Source organism: Chamaea fasciata, unplaced genomic scaffold (assembly GCF_029207755.1).
Source record: "Chamaea fasciata isolate MVZ Bird 193981 ecotype frontalis unplaced genomic scaffold, bChaFas1.0.hap1 SCAF_27, whole genome shotgun sequence".
Taxonomy (NCBI): Eukaryota; Metazoa; Chordata; class Aves; order Passeriformes; family Sylviidae; genus Chamaea; species Chamaea fasciata.
Window position 1 is genome coordinate 4,730,424 of NW_027094112.1, and position 15,698 is coordinate 4,746,121.

The window sequence follows — 15,698 nt, forward strand, 5'->3', positions numbered from 1 at the left end:
GGTCCAGCCCTTGTGTGTGTGTGTGTGTGTGACCCCCCCGGAGCATCCCCGTGCCCCGGAGTGGGGGGGTCACAGCCCCGGGGGCGGCCCCGGCGCGTGGCGGGGGAGGGGCTGGCGGCCGCCCGGTGCCCACGTGGTTTGTCGGTGTCTCCGGAGCGGAAGAAAACGGCGGCGGGGCCGGAGCTGCGGCGGGGAGGACCGGGAAAAGGGAAAGGGAACGGGACCCGGCGGGGCGGGGACGGAGCCGCATCCCGGCGGGCGCCGCCGCAGCGCAGCAGCAGCAGCAGCGCCGGTGAGTGCGGGGCCTGCGCCCGGGGGGACAGCGGGAGGGGCCGGGGGGGGCACGGCGGGCTGCCCCCCGCCTCACCGGGCCTGTCCTCTCCCGGCCGCAGCCTCGTCTCTCCCCCGCCGCCTTCGTCAGCCCCATCCTCATCCTCATCCCCATCCCCGACTGGATTCGCATCTTCATCCCCATCCCCGGTTCCGTGCCCGTCTCCACCCGTGGTTCCATCCCGCTTCCATCCCCAGCTCCTGCTCCATCCTCATCCTCATCCCCTGCTCCATCCCAATCTCCTGCTCCATCCTCATCCTCCTCCCCTGCTCCATCCTCATCCTCCTCCCGTCCCGGCTCCGCCCCGGACCCCTCCTGCGTTTCCGTCCCCGTCCCCCGCCCGCCGACCCCCGGCTCGGTGCGGCCCCGGGCTGGGCTCGGGGGGGCCCGGGCGGTACCGGGCCGGGCCGGGGGCGTTCGGGGACGCTTTCCCGGAGGTTCCGGGGCCGCCGCAGGCCGGACCCCCCCCCCGGGCTCACCCTATAGCGACCCCCGCTCGCTCTCACCCGCGCACCGGGCCCGGCTCTCGGGGCCGGGGGCGCGCTCGACCCGTCCCCGGTTCCCCGCTAGTTCTCCCCCGGTTCCCCGCCGGTTCCACGCCCGCTGCCCTCGCTCGGGGCCGTGGGGCTGCCCCCAGCCCCTCCCCGCGGCCCCCCCAGCCCCTCAGAACCGGGACAGCGCCCGGGGGGTCCCAGCAAAGAGGAGGGGGCTTGTCCCGGCCGCGGCCACCGAGGGTCGGGGCAGGAGGGGCTGCCCTAGGCCGGGTCCTACCGAGGGCATGCCGCCGACCGCCAGAAGGGTTTTTGTGGGGGAGGAAACCTTGTCCCCAACGCAGCAGGGTGCCAGTGGCCTGGCAGCACCCACAGCCTGGCACATCCCATCCCCATCCCCATTCCTATCCCCATCTTCCCTATTCCCATTCCCATCCCCATTCCCGACCCCATCCCCATCCCCATTCCCGACCCCATTCCCATTCCCATCCCCATCCCCATACCCATTCCCATCATCCCCATTCCCCATTCCCGTCCCCATTCCCATTCCAGCCGAGCCCTCGGGCTGTGCCCCAGTCCCGGGACAATCTCAGCCTCGTTTTTGCCTTTTTTTCCCCTCTTTTTTCCCCCCCAGGGATTTTCAGGCCTGGAGGAGGAGCCGGGAGCGGCGGGGCCGCGGGGACCCTGCCCGGACCCCGACGAGAGCAGCTCCGCCTCCCGTGACCGATGTCCGGAGCTGCCACACCTGAGACGCGCCTGTGCCACCACGCCTGTGCCACCACTCCTGTGCCACCACTCCTGTGCCACCACGCCTGTGCCACCACGCCTGTGACACGCCTGTGACACGCCTGTGACACGCCCGTGACACGCCCGTGCCGCAGCCCTGCCCAGCCCGCGCCGCCTCGCCCCGCGCCCGGGGCCCGCTGCAAGGCAGGTGTCCCTCCCGGCGGGGCGGGGAAACTGAGGCACGGAGGGACATCTCAGCCACCTCTGGGGACACGCCGTGGTGGGGACAAAGTCCTGTCACCATCGGTGCCTCCGCTGGCCTGGGAACCACCCCCCACAGAGCTCCGGGGATCTTAAATTTTGGGGGGGGGTCTCATCTTGGCTTTGCGGGTGCCTCAGTTTCCCCGGGGGGTGATGGCAGCGCCCTCCCTGCCCGAGCAGAGGTTTGTCCCCTCTGGGCGGATTTCAGACCCCTGGAGGGATCGCAGTGCCGGGGGGGGGGGGTTTTGTCTGTGATTTATCCTCCGTGATTTATTTATCCCTCGTGATTTATTTATCCCCCGTGATTTATTTATCTCCCGTGTCCCAGCCCCCAGCTGCCCGCGGGACCCCCCCCGGCCCGGGCCGTCCCCAGCGGCTCCAGGGGACAGCTCTGTCCCCTCCGCGTCCCCCCGCAGCTCTCCTCTCCTCCCTCTGCCAGCTCCGTGCCATGAATTATTCGTGCGGCGGTGGCTCCCAGATGTCTGCCGAGCCGCCCAGGCCGTGCCAGCCCGGCGGGGTGGGACAGGGGACAGCTCCGGAGCGGGCTGCGCTGCTCCGAGACGCTTTTCCCACCGGGAAAACACCCCGGGAACCACCGGAGGAGGCGGGTTTTGGGGAGTCTCGGACCCACGCGCGGAGGGGCAGAGGGGGCCGGGGCGGGGGTGGGGTCCCCCCGGGAGGGGTCGGGGACAACGCCGGCAGCGCGGAGCGGCAGCGCTCCGGTATTTAGGGCACGGCGGAGGGAGGCGTGGGAGGCCGGGAAGCCGCTCGCGTGCGGCGCGGGGCGGGAGGCGGCGGCACCGGCCGCTATTTCTGGTGCCGGTTCCCGGGAGGGGACGGCAGGAAAGTCACCGTGTCCCCCCCCCCCCCCCGCCACCGCCACCGCCTCGGGGGGCTCTGCTGGGGGTGCTCCCACCCTCTGATGGAGGCTGCGGGGGGGTGTCAGGGCCTACGTGGAGGGGACGGAGGTGGCGGCACGGTCCCTTTGTCACCGCAGGGGGACAGCGTGGGGTTGGAGCCGCTGCTGGTGGAACCTCCCGGGATTGTCACCGGGACAAGCTGAGCTCCCGCAGACCCACCCGGGCTCCCGCAGTGTCCCCACACCCTGGGTGTCCCCGCAGGCAGGACATGGACTCCATGTTCGAGGACGACATCAGCATCCTGACGCAGGAGGCGCTGGGGCCGGACGAGGACTGGCTGGACAGCCCCAACACGGACCTGTCGGGGGAGATGTGCTCGGCCTCGCACTTCGCCCTCATCACCGCCTACGACGACATCAAGAACCGCCTGACGGGGCTGGAGAGGGAGAACTCCACCCTCAAGCGCCGCCTCAAGATGTACGAGGTCAAGGTGAGGGGTCGGGGGAGCTCGGGGGGGGGCCGATGTGCGGGGCCGGGGGGACCCCGCTGACCGCCTGCCCCGCGGCCGCAGTACCCCCTGATCGGCGAGTTCGGGGAGGAGCACATCTTCTCCCTCTACGAGGCCAAGGAGAACTCGCTGCTCAAGAGCGAGAAGGCGTCGCTGCAGCAGCAGCTCAACCAGTTCCAGCACGAGGTGAGCTCGGGGGGGGGCTCGGGGAGGGGGTTTGGGGGGGTCCCCGAGCCGCTCGCCCACCCCTGAATCCCCCCGTCCACCTTCCCCCCCTCACCTTGACAGCTCCAGAAGAGCAAAGAGCGGGAGGAGCAGCTGGAGGAGATGATCCAGGCCTACGAGAAGCTGTGCGTGGAGAAGGCCGACCTGGAGACGGAGCTGGGAGAGATGGTGGGTGACAGGCACCACGGAGGGGACAGCAGGGGACAGCAGGGGACAGCGGGGTCCCCTCCCCGAGGTGGTGGGTGACAGACACCACAGCAGGGTCCCCTTCCCGTCTCCATGACAGCAGCCAGGCCTGAGGGGTCCCCATCCTTGGGGACACAGGGCTGGGGGGTTTTGGCCACGTTCAGGGTTTTAGGGATGCTCAGATTTCGGGGTGATCAGATTTCGGGGTGCTCAGATTTCGGGGTGCTCAGATTTCGGGGTGATCAGATTTCGGGGTGCTCAGATTTCGGGGTGCTCAGATTTCGGGATGCTCAGATTTAGGGATGCTCAGATTTCGGGATGCTCAGATTTCGGGTTGTTCAGATTTCGGGGTGCTCAGATTTCGGGGTGCTCAGATTTCGGGTTGTTCAGATTTCGGGATGCTCAGATTTCGGGGTGCTCAGATTTATCCCCCTTCCCCCTCCTGCCCTGCCGAGGGGTGATCCTGGTTCCGGTGTCAGTGGGGCAGCCCCAGCTCCCCTTTCCCACCCAGGGACCTTCTCCTGCCATTCCCTGTCACCACACCGATCCCACCCCAAGAAACCACCCCCAAAATCCGTGTGTACCGGGCCGGGAGGGGGGTACAGAATGAACCCCGGGGAGGTGACACAGCGCGGCCGGAGCTCAGCCCCGTCCCCTGCCCTGGCAGCGAGCCCTGGTGGAGACTCACCTGAGCCGCATCCGGAGCTTGGAGCAGCAGCTGCGACAACGCGACGGCGGCGCCTTCCCCGGGCTGGGCAGCCAGGACGTGCCTTTCATCGCCCTGCACCCCAACCCGAGCCTGAGCCACGGTGAGCCGCCCCTTCCCCACCCCTCGGGGACCCCCCCCCGGACCCGCCGGGACCCCGCGGGGGCTGAGCCGAGCCGTGCCCGCAGTGCTGGAGCGCGCCGGGGGCTGGCAGAGCCGCGGGCTGGAGGCTGAGCTGGAGGCGGCGCGGCAGGAGAACCAGCGCGCCCAGCACCGCGAGGAGCAGCTCAAGGCCGAGTGCGAGAGGCTGCAGGCCGAGCTGAAACACCTGCAGGACACGAGGGAGCAGGTGATGGGGCGGGGGGAGCGCCCCCGGGGCTGGGGGGGGGGGGGGTTGGGTGATGAAGGGGGTCTGGGAGCAGGTAATGGGGTGGGGGTGGGCGTGGGGAGCGCCCCCGGGGCTGGGTGAGGGGGTTTGGGTGATGAGGGGGGGTCTGGGAGCAGCTATGGGGCAGGGTCTGACCCCACAGGTCCCCCCTATCCTGGGGGTGAGGGGGTTTGGGTGATGAGGGGGGGTCTGGGAGCAGCTATGGGGCAGGGTCTGACCCCACAGGTCCCCCCTATCCTGGGGGTGAGGGGGTTTGGGTGATGAGGGGGGGTCTGGGAGCAGCTATGGGGCAGGGTCTGGCCAGGCAGGACCCCTCATTCCCTGTGGTGGGGTTGGGGTGCTGAGGGGGGTCTGGGAGCAGGAATGGGGCAGGAATGGCTGTGGGGACCACCCCGAGTCCTGAGTGGGGGGATCTGGGTGTTGAGGGGGGTCTGGGAGCAGCTATGGGGCACAGCCTGACCCCACAGGACCCCTCCCCATACCCGGGTTGGGGGAGGGTCTGGGAACAGGAATGGGGCAGGGTCTGACCCCACAGGACCCCTCATTCCCTGTTGTGGGGTTTGGGGGCTGAGGGGTTTCTGGGATCAGCTATGGGGCACGGCCCGACCCCACAGGACCCCCGCCCATGCCCGGGCTGGGGGGTCCCGGTGCTGACCGTGGCTCTGCTGTCCCCAGGAGCAGTCAGAGCGGGACATGGCCTGGGTGAAGAAGGTGGGCGACGACCAGTAAGTGCTGGGAGGGGACTGGGCCGGGGGCTGGGAGGGGAGGGGACACAGGGACCGGCCGTATGGGGACACAGGGACCGGCTGTGGGGCACGATGGGTCACCCCACACCTTTGGATGGGGTCCCGGGGAGTTCCCCTAATTGAAGTCCTGCAATGGGGGGATCCCGCCCCCCAGAATCCGCCGCTGTGCCCCGGGGGTTTGGAGCTGAGCGGGGCTGTGGGCACGGGGCGCCCGGTGCCAAATGTTGTTCCGGTGCCGAGTGTTGTCCTGGTGTCCGGTGTCCAGTTCCCGGGGTCCGTGCCTTGTCCCAGTGGCCGGTACGCGTTGCCCAGTGCCCAGCGCCGTTCGTTGTCCCAGTGCCCTGTGCCCGGTTCCTGGCATCCGTGCCTTGCCCTGGTGCCCGGTTCCCGGTGTCCGTGCCTTGTCCCGGTGCCCGGTTCCCGGTGTCCGTGCCTTGTCCCGGTGCCCGGTTCCCGGTTCCCGGTGTCCGTGCCTTGTCCCGGTGCCCGGTTCCCGGTGTCCGTGCCTTGTCCCGGTTCCTGGTTCCCGGTGTCCGTGCCTTGTCCCGGTGCCCGGTGCCCGGTTCCCGGTGTCCGTGCCTTGTCCCGGTGCCCGGTTCCCGGTGTCCGTGCCTTGTCCCGGTGCCCGGTTCCCGGTGTCCGTGCCTTGCCCCGGTGCCCAGCGTCCGGTGCCCGGTACCAGGTTCCCGGCATCCGTGCACTGTCCTGGTGCCCGGTGCCCAGTGCCATTCATTGCCCTGGTTCCCGGTTCCCGGTGTCCGTGCCTTGTTCCGGTTCCCGGTTCCCGGTGTCCATGCCTTGTCCCGGTGCCCGGTTCCCGGTTCCCGGTGTCCGTGCCTTGTCCCGGTTCCCGGTTCCCGGTGTCCGTGCCTTGTCCCGGTGCCCGGTGCCCGGTTCCCGGTGTCTGTGCCTTGTCCCGGTGCCCGGTGCCCGGTGTCCGTGCCTTGTCCCGGTGCCCGGTGCCCGGTTCCCGGTGTCCGTGCCTTGTCCCGGTTCCCGGTTCCCGGTGTCCGTGCCTTGTCCCGGTGCCCGGTGCCCGGTTCCCGGTGTCTGTGCCTTGTCCCGGTGCCCGGTGCCCGGTGTCCGTGCCTTGTCCCGGTGCCCGGTGCCCGGTTCCCGGTGTCCGTGCCTTGTCCCGGTTCCCGGTTCCCGGTGTCCGTGCCTTGTCCCGGTGCCCGGTTCCCGGTGTCCGTGCCTTGTCCCGGTGCCCGGTTCCCGGTTCCCGGTGTCCGTGCCCTGTCCCGGTGCCCGGTTCCCGGTGTCCGTGCCTTGTCCCGGTGCCCGGTGCCGGCTCGGCGCCGCCTGCAGAGGGCACTGACGGCTCGCGGCTGCCGAGGTAGCGACACCGAGCGACACCGAGCGACACCGAGCGACACCGAGTGGCACCGAGTGGCACCGGGGGTCCCCGAGCGTCACCGTGCGGCCCCAACCCGCGCCACTCCGGTGGCACCGATCCGTGCCAAACCAAACCAAACCCAACCACCCCCTGCCCCGGGCACGGATCCATCCCAGCCGCAATTCCATCCCCGGCGGTCCCGGGAGCGTTTCCCGGCCCCTGGAGCCGCTGTTCCATCCCGCTCTCTGTTCCCAACCCCACCGGGAGCGTTTCCTCCACCCAGTTTGGGGTGCCAGTGCTGGGGGCAGGTCCCTCCTCTGTCCCTCACTGTCACTTCCCGGTGTCCCCTTTGCGGCAGCCGCGAGTTCCAGGGGCTCCCCCGGGCGCTGTGGGGCGCTGGGGTGGGCGTTAGAGCCCGCGCATTTGGGGCTTTGTGTCAGAACACCCCAAATCCGGGCAGAGCTGAGGGGACACGGGGCCGTGGCCAGACCCCCTGAACCCCCAAGGGCTGACGGTGGCACCCAGGTGGTGGCAGTGTCCCCAGACCCCTCAAACCCCCAAATCCTCGTGGTGTCACCGAGGCGGAGCGATGTCCCCAGACCCCTCAAACCCCCAAATCCTCGTGGTGTCACCGAGGCGGAGCGATGTCCCCAGACCCCTCAAACCCCCAAATCCTCGTGGTGTCACCGAGGCGGAGCGATGTCCCCAAACCCCTTAAACCCTCAATGGTGGCACCGAGGTGATGGCAGTGTCCCCAAACCCCTCAAACCTCCAAATCCTCACAGTGTCACCGAGGCAGGGGCAATGTCACCGAGGAAGGGAGATGTCCCCAGACCCCTCAAAACCCCAAATCCTCGCGGTGTCACCGAGCCAGGGGCGATGTCCCCAAACCCCTTAAACTCCCAAAGGTGGCACCGAGGTGGTGGCAGTGTCCCCAAACCCCTCAAACCTCTAAATCCTCGCGGTGTCACCGAGGCGGGGCGATGTCCCCAGACCTATTGAACCCCCAACAGTGGCACCACTGTTGGTGTCCCCAAGGCGGGGGCAATGTCCCCGAGGCAGGAGCAATGTCACCAAGGCAGGGGCGATGTCCCCAGACCTATTGAACCCCCAAGAGTGGCACCACTGTTGGTGTCCCCAAGGCGGGGCGATGTCCCCGCTCTAACTCAGCTCGTTCCCTGGCTGTCCCCAGCCCGGGCAGTGACAGCTGTGGACAGATCAGAGGTGACACTCGGGGCTGGGGAGGTGCCGGGCTGTTGCTCTGGGGGGCCGGATCCGTCCCCTCCGTTCCCAGAGGTGTTGGATGTTGTCACCGTTTCCTGTCGTCCCGGTGCAGATCAGAGCTCGGAGATCCAGGCGGGGCTGGATCCTTCCCTGGGGGGCTCCCACTGCTCCTTTCCCTTCCTTAATTCCCTTTATTTCCATCAAATCCCCTTAATTTCAAAAAAAAAAAAAAAAAATTAAATCCCTTGATTTCCAAAAAATTTCCCTTCATTTCCCAAAAAAAATTCCCTTTAGTTCCAAAAAATATCCCTTTATTTCCATCAAATTTTCTTTATTTCCAAAAAACTTCACTTTATTTCCACAAAATCTCCTTTATTTCCAAAAAAAAAAAAAAAAAAAATCCCTTTATTGCCATCAAATCTCCTTTATTTCCACAAAAATTCCCTTTATTTCCACAGAACTCCCTCTCCCGAGCTCACCCCCAGATTCTTTATTCTCACCCCCCCCAAAATCTTTATTTTTAAGCCCAAATCCACCACGCTGAGACGGCGAAACCCGAGGCAGGGCCCTCCCCGGGGGCACCTTCCCCCTTTCCCCGGGCACAGCTTTTCCCTCCGCGCTCTTTTCTTGCCGATTCAGCTCCTTTTTGCTTTTTTAAATTTTTTTTTCTTTTTTTGTCACCTGCTTCTCTCCGTCTCTTTTTTTTTTTTTTTCTTTTTTTCTTTTTTTTTTTTTTTTTTTTGGGTGTGAAAAGCGCCTTATCGGCGTTTTCCATCTCCGGGTGATTTTCTGGTCTGTGTGGGGCGGGGGTCCTCCCACGTCCCGATCTTCCTCTCATTATTTTTATTTTTTTTTTTTGGGGGGGGGGGGGTGGTTTGACTTTTTTTTGCTTGTTTGTTTTCTGAGCTGGTGGTGATTCCCTCCTGCTCTCCCTCCTGGGGGAAAAAAAAAAAAACCCAACCCAAAAAAACCCCAAAACACAGCAAAAAAACCAAAAAAACCCCCCAAAAAACCCAAAAACAACAACAAAAAAAACCCCAAAAAACAACAAAAAAAAAAAAACAAAAAAAAAAAAAAGGAAAAAACAAAAACAAAACAAATAAACAAAAAAGCCAAGACCACCCCGCCCTGCGTTTTTTGGGGGGATTTTGTGGGTTTTAATGACTCTTGCACCCATGGGTGCCGATGGTGGGTGTGTGCTCACCCACCCCTGGCTCCTCCAGCTCTGCAAGAAGGGGTCTGGGGGACACAGAGGTGACATCCTGTGTGTGTGTGTCCCTCGGGTTTGGGGGGGGGTTTTAGGTTTTGGGGGGTTTTCCCTCCTTTTCCATCTTTTCCTCGTTTTTTTTCCTTCCTTTCCTCCTTTTCCCTCCTCTTCCTTTTCCTCCTTCTCCTCCTCCTATTTTCTTCTCTTCCTTTTCCTTCTTTTCCTCCTTCTCTTTCATTCTTTTCCTTCTTTTCCTTCTCCTTTTCCTCCTTTTCCTCTCCCTCCTTTTCTTCCTTTTATTCTTTTCCTTTTCCCCCCTATTTTCCTTCTTGTCCTTCTTTTCCTTTTCCTCTTTTTCCTTCGTCTCTTTCTTTTCCTTTTGCTTCTTTTCCTTCCTTCTTCTTCACCAATTTTCTTCTATTTTTCTCCCCTCTCTCCATCCTTTCCCTCCTTTCCTCTTACATCTCTTTCCCTCCTTTTCGTGATTTTCCTTTCCCTCCTCTTCCTCCTTCTCTTTCTTCCCCTCCTTTTCCCTCTTTCCCTCCTTTTCGTGATTTTCCTTTTCAACTTTCTCTTTCTTTCTTTCTTTTTCTTTCTTTCTTTCTTTCTTTCTTTCTTTCTTTCTTTCTTTCTTTCTTTCTTTCTTTCTTTCTTTCTTTCTTTCTTTCTTTCTTTCTTTTCTTTCTTTTTTCCCCTCTCTCCATCCTTTTCCCTCCTCCTTTTTTTCCTCACTTTCTCCTCCTCCTCCTCCTCGTTTCCCACCTCTGGGCGCCCCGGGGCTCCGGGCCGTGCCCGGCGCTGTCAGCCGCGGTGACGAGCGGAGCGGCTGCGGGTCCCCGCGGTGTCACAACAGCTCAGCGGGGCCGCGCCGAGCTCCGGCCCCGAGGGATCTTTTTTTTATTATTATTATTATTATTATTATTTTATTTTCTCCCTTCGAGAATCCCGCCTCGGAAAAGCGACACCGATTTGGGGGCAGAACTGATGATTTTGGCAGCGTTTCCAAAAGCGCCCGGAGCGGGCGGGCGGGGGAGCGGCACCCGCCTCGTCCTGGCTGATCCGCGGACACAACTTTTGCTGTTTTGAGGGGAAAAAACCCGAATTTGGGTTGGTTTCTTGTTGCTTCTGGGGGGGCAACGGGGCTGAGAGCCACCGTGTCCCCTTGGGGAATTGTCCGCTGGATCTGGCTGGGGTGGGGAGAGTGAGCTAAAAACACCCTGAAGTGGCTTTTTTTAAAATACCCTGGGTCATAATTTATTTTATACCCTGGGTAATTATTTTTTAATCCCCTGGATCATTATTGTTTTTATACCCTGGGTAATTATTTTTTAATCCCCTGGATCATTATTGTTTTTTATACCCCGGGTAATTATTCTTTTTATCCCCTGGGCCATTATATATTCCTGCGGGGCTGTGTCACCCGCAGAGCCACCGTGTCCCCTTAGGGAATTGTCCTCTGGATCTGATGCTGTCAGCCAGGTTCGAGAGAGGGAACTTCAGACACCCTGAGGAGGCTTTTTTTTAAATACCCTGGGTCGTTATTTCCTTAGGAATTTCCTGGAGGAATTTCCCGGAGGAATGCTGGAAACACCATCCAGGCAGTAGCACTAAACCCTTTTTTTTTTCTTTTTTTTTTTTTCAGTTGTGTTAATTCAAAATTAATTCAAAAAACCAAAGAGAAACAAAACCAAAAACACGAAATAATAATAATAATAATAATAATAATAATAATAATAATAATAATAATAATAAATTCCAAGGGGGGAGGCCAAGCCCTGCTGAAGGATTTAATACAAAACAAAAACCTGAAATAATAATAATAACTTGCAGGGGGGTGGGCAGGTCGAGCCCTGCTGAAGGATTTAATCCTCGCTGAAGGATTTAATCCCCTGCTGAAGGATTTAACCCCCGCTGAGGGATTTCATGGGATTTAATCCCCGCCGAGGGATTTCCCCGTCGATCCCGGGTTTCCTTTGCCCCCACAGGGTGAACCTGGCGCTGGCTTACACGGAGCTGACGGAGGAGCTGTGCAGGCTGAGGAACCTCAGCTCCCTGCAGAGCCAGATCCTGCGGGCGCTGCTGCAGGAAAAAAGCCTCAACGGCGGTGAGGGCAGGGAAAGGGGGGAAAAAACACCGGGAAAAGGGGAGGGGGGACCGGGAAAAGGGGGGAAAAACACCGGGAAAAGGGGAGGGGGGACCGGGAAAAGGGGGGGAAAAACACCGGGAAAAGGGGAGGGGGGACCGGGAAAAGGGGAAGGGGGTCTGGGAAAAGGGGACGGGGGACTGGGAAAAGGGGATAGAACTGGTAAAAGGGGGGAAAAACACCAGGAAAAGGGGATGGGGGACCAGGGAAAGGGGATGGGGGACTGGGAAAAGGAGATGGGGATGAATTCCTGCGGGTATCGGTCCCCAAGGGTGTCCAGTCCTGGGAGGGTCCCACACCAAGAGCATCCCTAGCTGGGAGCATCCATCCCTGGGAGTGTCCATCCCAAAATATCCATCCCTGGGAGCATCCATACGTGGGATCATCCACACCTGGGAATGTCCCATTCCAAGAACATCCATGCCTGGGAGTGTCCATCCCAAAACCTCCATCCCAAAATATCCATCTCTGGGAATATCCATCCCTGGGACCATCCATCCATGACTGCACCCCTCCCCCCGGAACCTCCCCCCACCTCTGGGGGTCCCCAAAGCCTCCTCACCCCCCTCCCTCCAGGATGCCGAGGCCTGTTTTTCGCATTTTCCAGACTTTCCACATTCTCCACATTCCCCACATCCTCCACATTATTTTTTACATTCTCCACATTTTCCACATTCTCCACATTCTCCTCACCCTCCACGTTTTCCACGTTTCCACATTCTCCACGTTCTCCACATTCTCCTCACCCTCCACGTTTTCCAGACGTGCACATTCTCAACATTTTCCTTATTTTCCACGTTTTCCTCATCGTCCACATCCTCCGCCTTCTCCACGCCCTCTACATTTTCCTTCTTTCCCTCGTCTTCCACGTTCTTCTCATTCTCCACCTTTTCCGCTTTCCGCGTTCCCCCCATTATTTCCCACCCTCCATTCCACACTTCCCAACCCTCCGAGCCAACCCCGCGACCGTTTCCCCTTGTCCCCTTTTTTGTCCCCCTCGCCAGGCCAGCGCCACTCCCCGCTGTCCCAGTGCCACTCTCCGGCCCAGCAGCGCCGCTCTCCCGCCCCTCAGTGCCCCTCTCCCGTCCCACCGGGACGTCCCCAGTGCCAATCCCCGGCGCTCCAACGCCGCTCGCCGGGACCCTCCACCCAATCCCCGGCCCAACAACGCCGCTCGCCGGCCCCCGGCCCGTGCCAGTCGCCGGCCCAACAACGCCGCTCGCCTGTGCCGCCTCCCAGCCAGTCTCCGGCCCAGCAGCGCCGCTCGCCTGCTCCTCCTCCTCCTCCTCCTCCTCCCTGCCCGTCTCCGGCCTCGGCGTCGCCGCACCGCCTGCCCGGCGAGAGGATGGAGCTGGCCTACGCCAAACCGTCCAGCCGCCACATCAAGGCCGGCTTCCAGGGTCGCCGCAGCTACTCGGAGGTGACCAACGTGGCTCTGTACCACCAGCAGAGCCGCTCGCTCTGGCTGCAGCCAGAAGCTTCCACCTTGCCGAAGCACCGGCCCTACGGGGAGGTTTATCTGGGCGGCGCCGGGGCGCCGCTCAGCGCCCACGAGCCTTTCGAGGAGCACGTGCGCTTCGAGAAGCAATCGTCGGACGAGGAGGAGTGGGCGCTGCCCAGCCCGCCCAGCCCCGAGGCCGGCGCCATCCGCTGCGCCTCGTTCTGCGCCGGTTTCCCCGTCCCCGACGCCGACGCCGTGCACCGGACGGCGGCCGCCTACGCCCGGGCGGAGCACGCCCAGTCCTGGCCTTCCATCAACGTAAGGGTCGTTCCCCTCCTCGGAGGGGATTGTTTGCCTTCCCGAGGGGTTTTGGGGAGGGGGTTGGGGTCTGGGGCGTGGAGGGGATCCGCGCAGGGAGGTGGAAGTGGTGGCTTGGGAAGGGTGAGTGAAATAGAGAGTGGGCGGTGCTAGAGAATAAATAATATAATATAATATAACATAACATAACATAACATAATATAATATAATATAATATAATGTATCGTAACATAACATAACATAACATAACATAACATAACATAACATAACATAACATAACATAACATAACATAACATAACATAACATAACATACAATATATATTATATAATATAGTATAGTATAGTATATATTACAGATAGAATACAGAATATAGAACATACATTACATATTATATATTATGAATTATATATTGATAATAGAGAATAGACATTATAAGTATCATATTATATAATATAATGTGATGTGAAATAATATTATAATAAATAATATATAAATTATATATTAATAATATAATATTTTATAGTATATGATATGATATAATATAATAATAAGCACTACAGTATATATTATATTATATTATATTATATTATATTATATTATATTATATTATATTATATTATATTATATTATATTATATTATATTATATTATATTATATTATATTATATTATATTATATTATATTATATTATATTATATTATATTATATTATATTATATCAATTGAAAGGCCTCTAGGTTACACCTTAGGCAGGACAAGGCCTGGCCAGGGCTACACCCAAGCTAAACCCAAACTGGTCACAAAAATGGCTGAGCGGTCACAAAAATCTTACATTTTCATAAATTTTGGTGCATTTGCATATTGGGCTTTAATCGCCTAATTACATCTTCAGGCTGTGAGGTCCCATCCTCCGTTTTCCTCCCTCCAGCCCACCCTCGTTTGTGCTGTTGGGCCTGAAAGTTGTCCTTGGCGGGCAGCAGGAGAAGGAATTGTTTTGCGTCCCTGCTGTGCGCAGAGCTGGGCGCCACTGTGAGCTCCGAGCTGCAGCCCCAAAAACATCAAAACTAAAATTTCGTGCCTCCGTTTCCCCTGGCTGCCTGGTGGCGCTGGGCGGGTTCTGGGAGGTGACAGAGGTGACAGAGGTCACACGGCCACCGCGGGCGAGGGGGGGTCTCAGCACCGCTCTGTGCCCCTCCCACAGCTGCTGCTGGAGACGGTGGACTCGGAGGTGAGGAGCTGCCCGCTGTGCCAGCTGGCTTTCCCCATCGGCTACCCGGACGATGCCCTGGTCAAACACATCGACTCCCACCTGGAGAACAGCAAGATCTGAGCCCAGCCTCTCTCTGTCCCACTCTGCCCCCGTTCCCGACCTTTGGATGCTGCATGGAAACACACCGGGAGCGCCCGGGCTCCCGAAATACCTCCAAGTCTTCAGTAGCTACGGAAAGACTGAGCCCCTCTTCACACCCCCCCCCCCACCCGGAGCCCCCCGGAGCCCCCCGGAGCCTCCTCTGAGTGGGTTCACCCCTTCCCCGTGCCGGGTTTGGATGCTGCAGTCGGGGTGACAGCATCACGCCGCGCCAGGTGGTGGCCCGAGGGGACACCTGGGTGTCCCTTCCGTGTCCCCTGCCACCCTCGAGTGTCGCTGCTTGATCTCAGGGAGGATCCCAGGGGGTCGGGTCCCGGATCCGGCCCCCCCGCCCCCCGCAGGAAGCAGGTGAGGGGAAGGGGTAGGCCCCTTTCCCCCCGGCCCCGTGGGGTCAGAGTTGGGGGGTCGGGGTGGGGAGCTGCTTGTTCTCGGTCCCCTTTGCCTTGTCCCGCCGGTTCGAAGCACCTTCCCCCCATTCTTTTACATTAAACCCCCACTTTGCCCCCCCCAAAATGCCGACCCCCCCCGTCTCCCCACAACGATGCTGCTGAGAAACCAACCCCGAGGAGCAGCACGGACCCTTCCCCCCTCCAGCCCCCCCAAAAATTGCACTGGGCTCCTTGGGGGTTCCCCTGACCCCCCCCACACACACAACCCCTGCTTTAACCGGGGGGGCTGCTGACCCTGAGCCCCCCGTCCCCCCCACGTTCGATCTACCTCAAAGCCGCCGGGAGAGAGGGGGGGGGGGTCCACAGCGCTGTCCCCCCCTCACCCCGAGCCGCTCCGCGCTGCATGTCCCCCCGTCCCCAGTGTCACAGCGCACACCCCCCCCCCCTCCCCACGCCACGCCGGGGGCTCGGCCGGGCGCGGACCCCCCCCCCCCGCCCCACACCGGGACCCCCGGGAGGAGGGACCCGCCCTCGGCGCGACGCCCCCGACTCCAAATAAAACCTTTCCAGCGCCTAAAGTGTCCCTGGGAAAGGGGTGAAGGCATCGCCACTCTTGGGGGTCGTTGGGGATGGAGAGGGGGGGGGGTCCAGCTGGAAACACCCCCCTCCCAGGGATGGGGTTGGGGTGGGGAAGGAGTTTGGGTCGGTTTGTGCGGCCGGGGGGGGGTGACAGGGTTGGGGGTGTCCTGCAGCCACGTCCCCTCTCCCGGCCCGTTTGGGGTTTGTGGGTGACACCAAACGGGACGATCAGAACTCAGCCGGCTCGTGGTGACAGTAAGGGAC

At 60.8% G+C, this 15,698-nt stretch overlaps 1 protein-coding gene across 2 annotated transcripts; it reads left to right on the forward strand.

Moving 5' to 3' along the window:
- Nucleotides 1-203: 203 nt before the first annotated feature.
- TBKBP1 (TBK1 binding protein 1) lies at nt 204-15,419 on the forward strand. Of its 2 annotated transcripts, XM_066205318.1 has the most exons (11): nt 204-292; nt 1,457-1,756; nt 2,935-3,159; nt 3,241-3,363; nt 3,466-3,570; nt 4,256-4,397; nt 4,483-4,643; nt 5,358-5,407; nt 11,181-11,299; nt 12,343-13,097; nt 14,299-15,419. In XM_066205318.1, the coding sequence occupies exons 3-11, from the start codon at nt 2,938-2,940 to the stop codon at nt 14,425-14,427; spliced, it is 1,806 nt and encodes a 601-aa protein (XP_066061415.1). In that variant the 5' UTR covers nt 204-292; nt 1,457-1,756; nt 2,935-2,937; the 3' UTR covers nt 14,428-15,419. The 2 variants fall into 2 exon arrangements, with proteins under 2 accessions (XP_066061415.1, XP_066061416.1); XM_066205319.1 differs by lacking the exons at nt 204-292; nt 1,457-1,756 and having other exon boundaries at nt 2,709-3,159.
- The last annotated feature ends 279 nt before the right edge of the window (nt 15,420-15,698 follow it).

Bases quoted from the DNA above. Each gene is read 5' to 3' on its own strand.
- TBKBP1 (XM_066205318.1), top strand. From the start codon at position 2,938: ATGGACTCCATGTTCGAGGACGACATCAGCATCCTGACGCAGGAGGCG. The intron at 3,160-3,240 runs GTGAGGGGTCGG...CCGCGGCCGCAG, and splicing joins TCAAGATGTACGAGGTCAAG to TACCCCCTGATCGGCGAGTT. The intron at 11,300-12,342 runs GTGAGGGCAGGG...CCCCCTCGCCAG, and splicing joins GGAAAAAAGCCTCAACGGCG to GCCAGCGCCACTCCCCGCTG.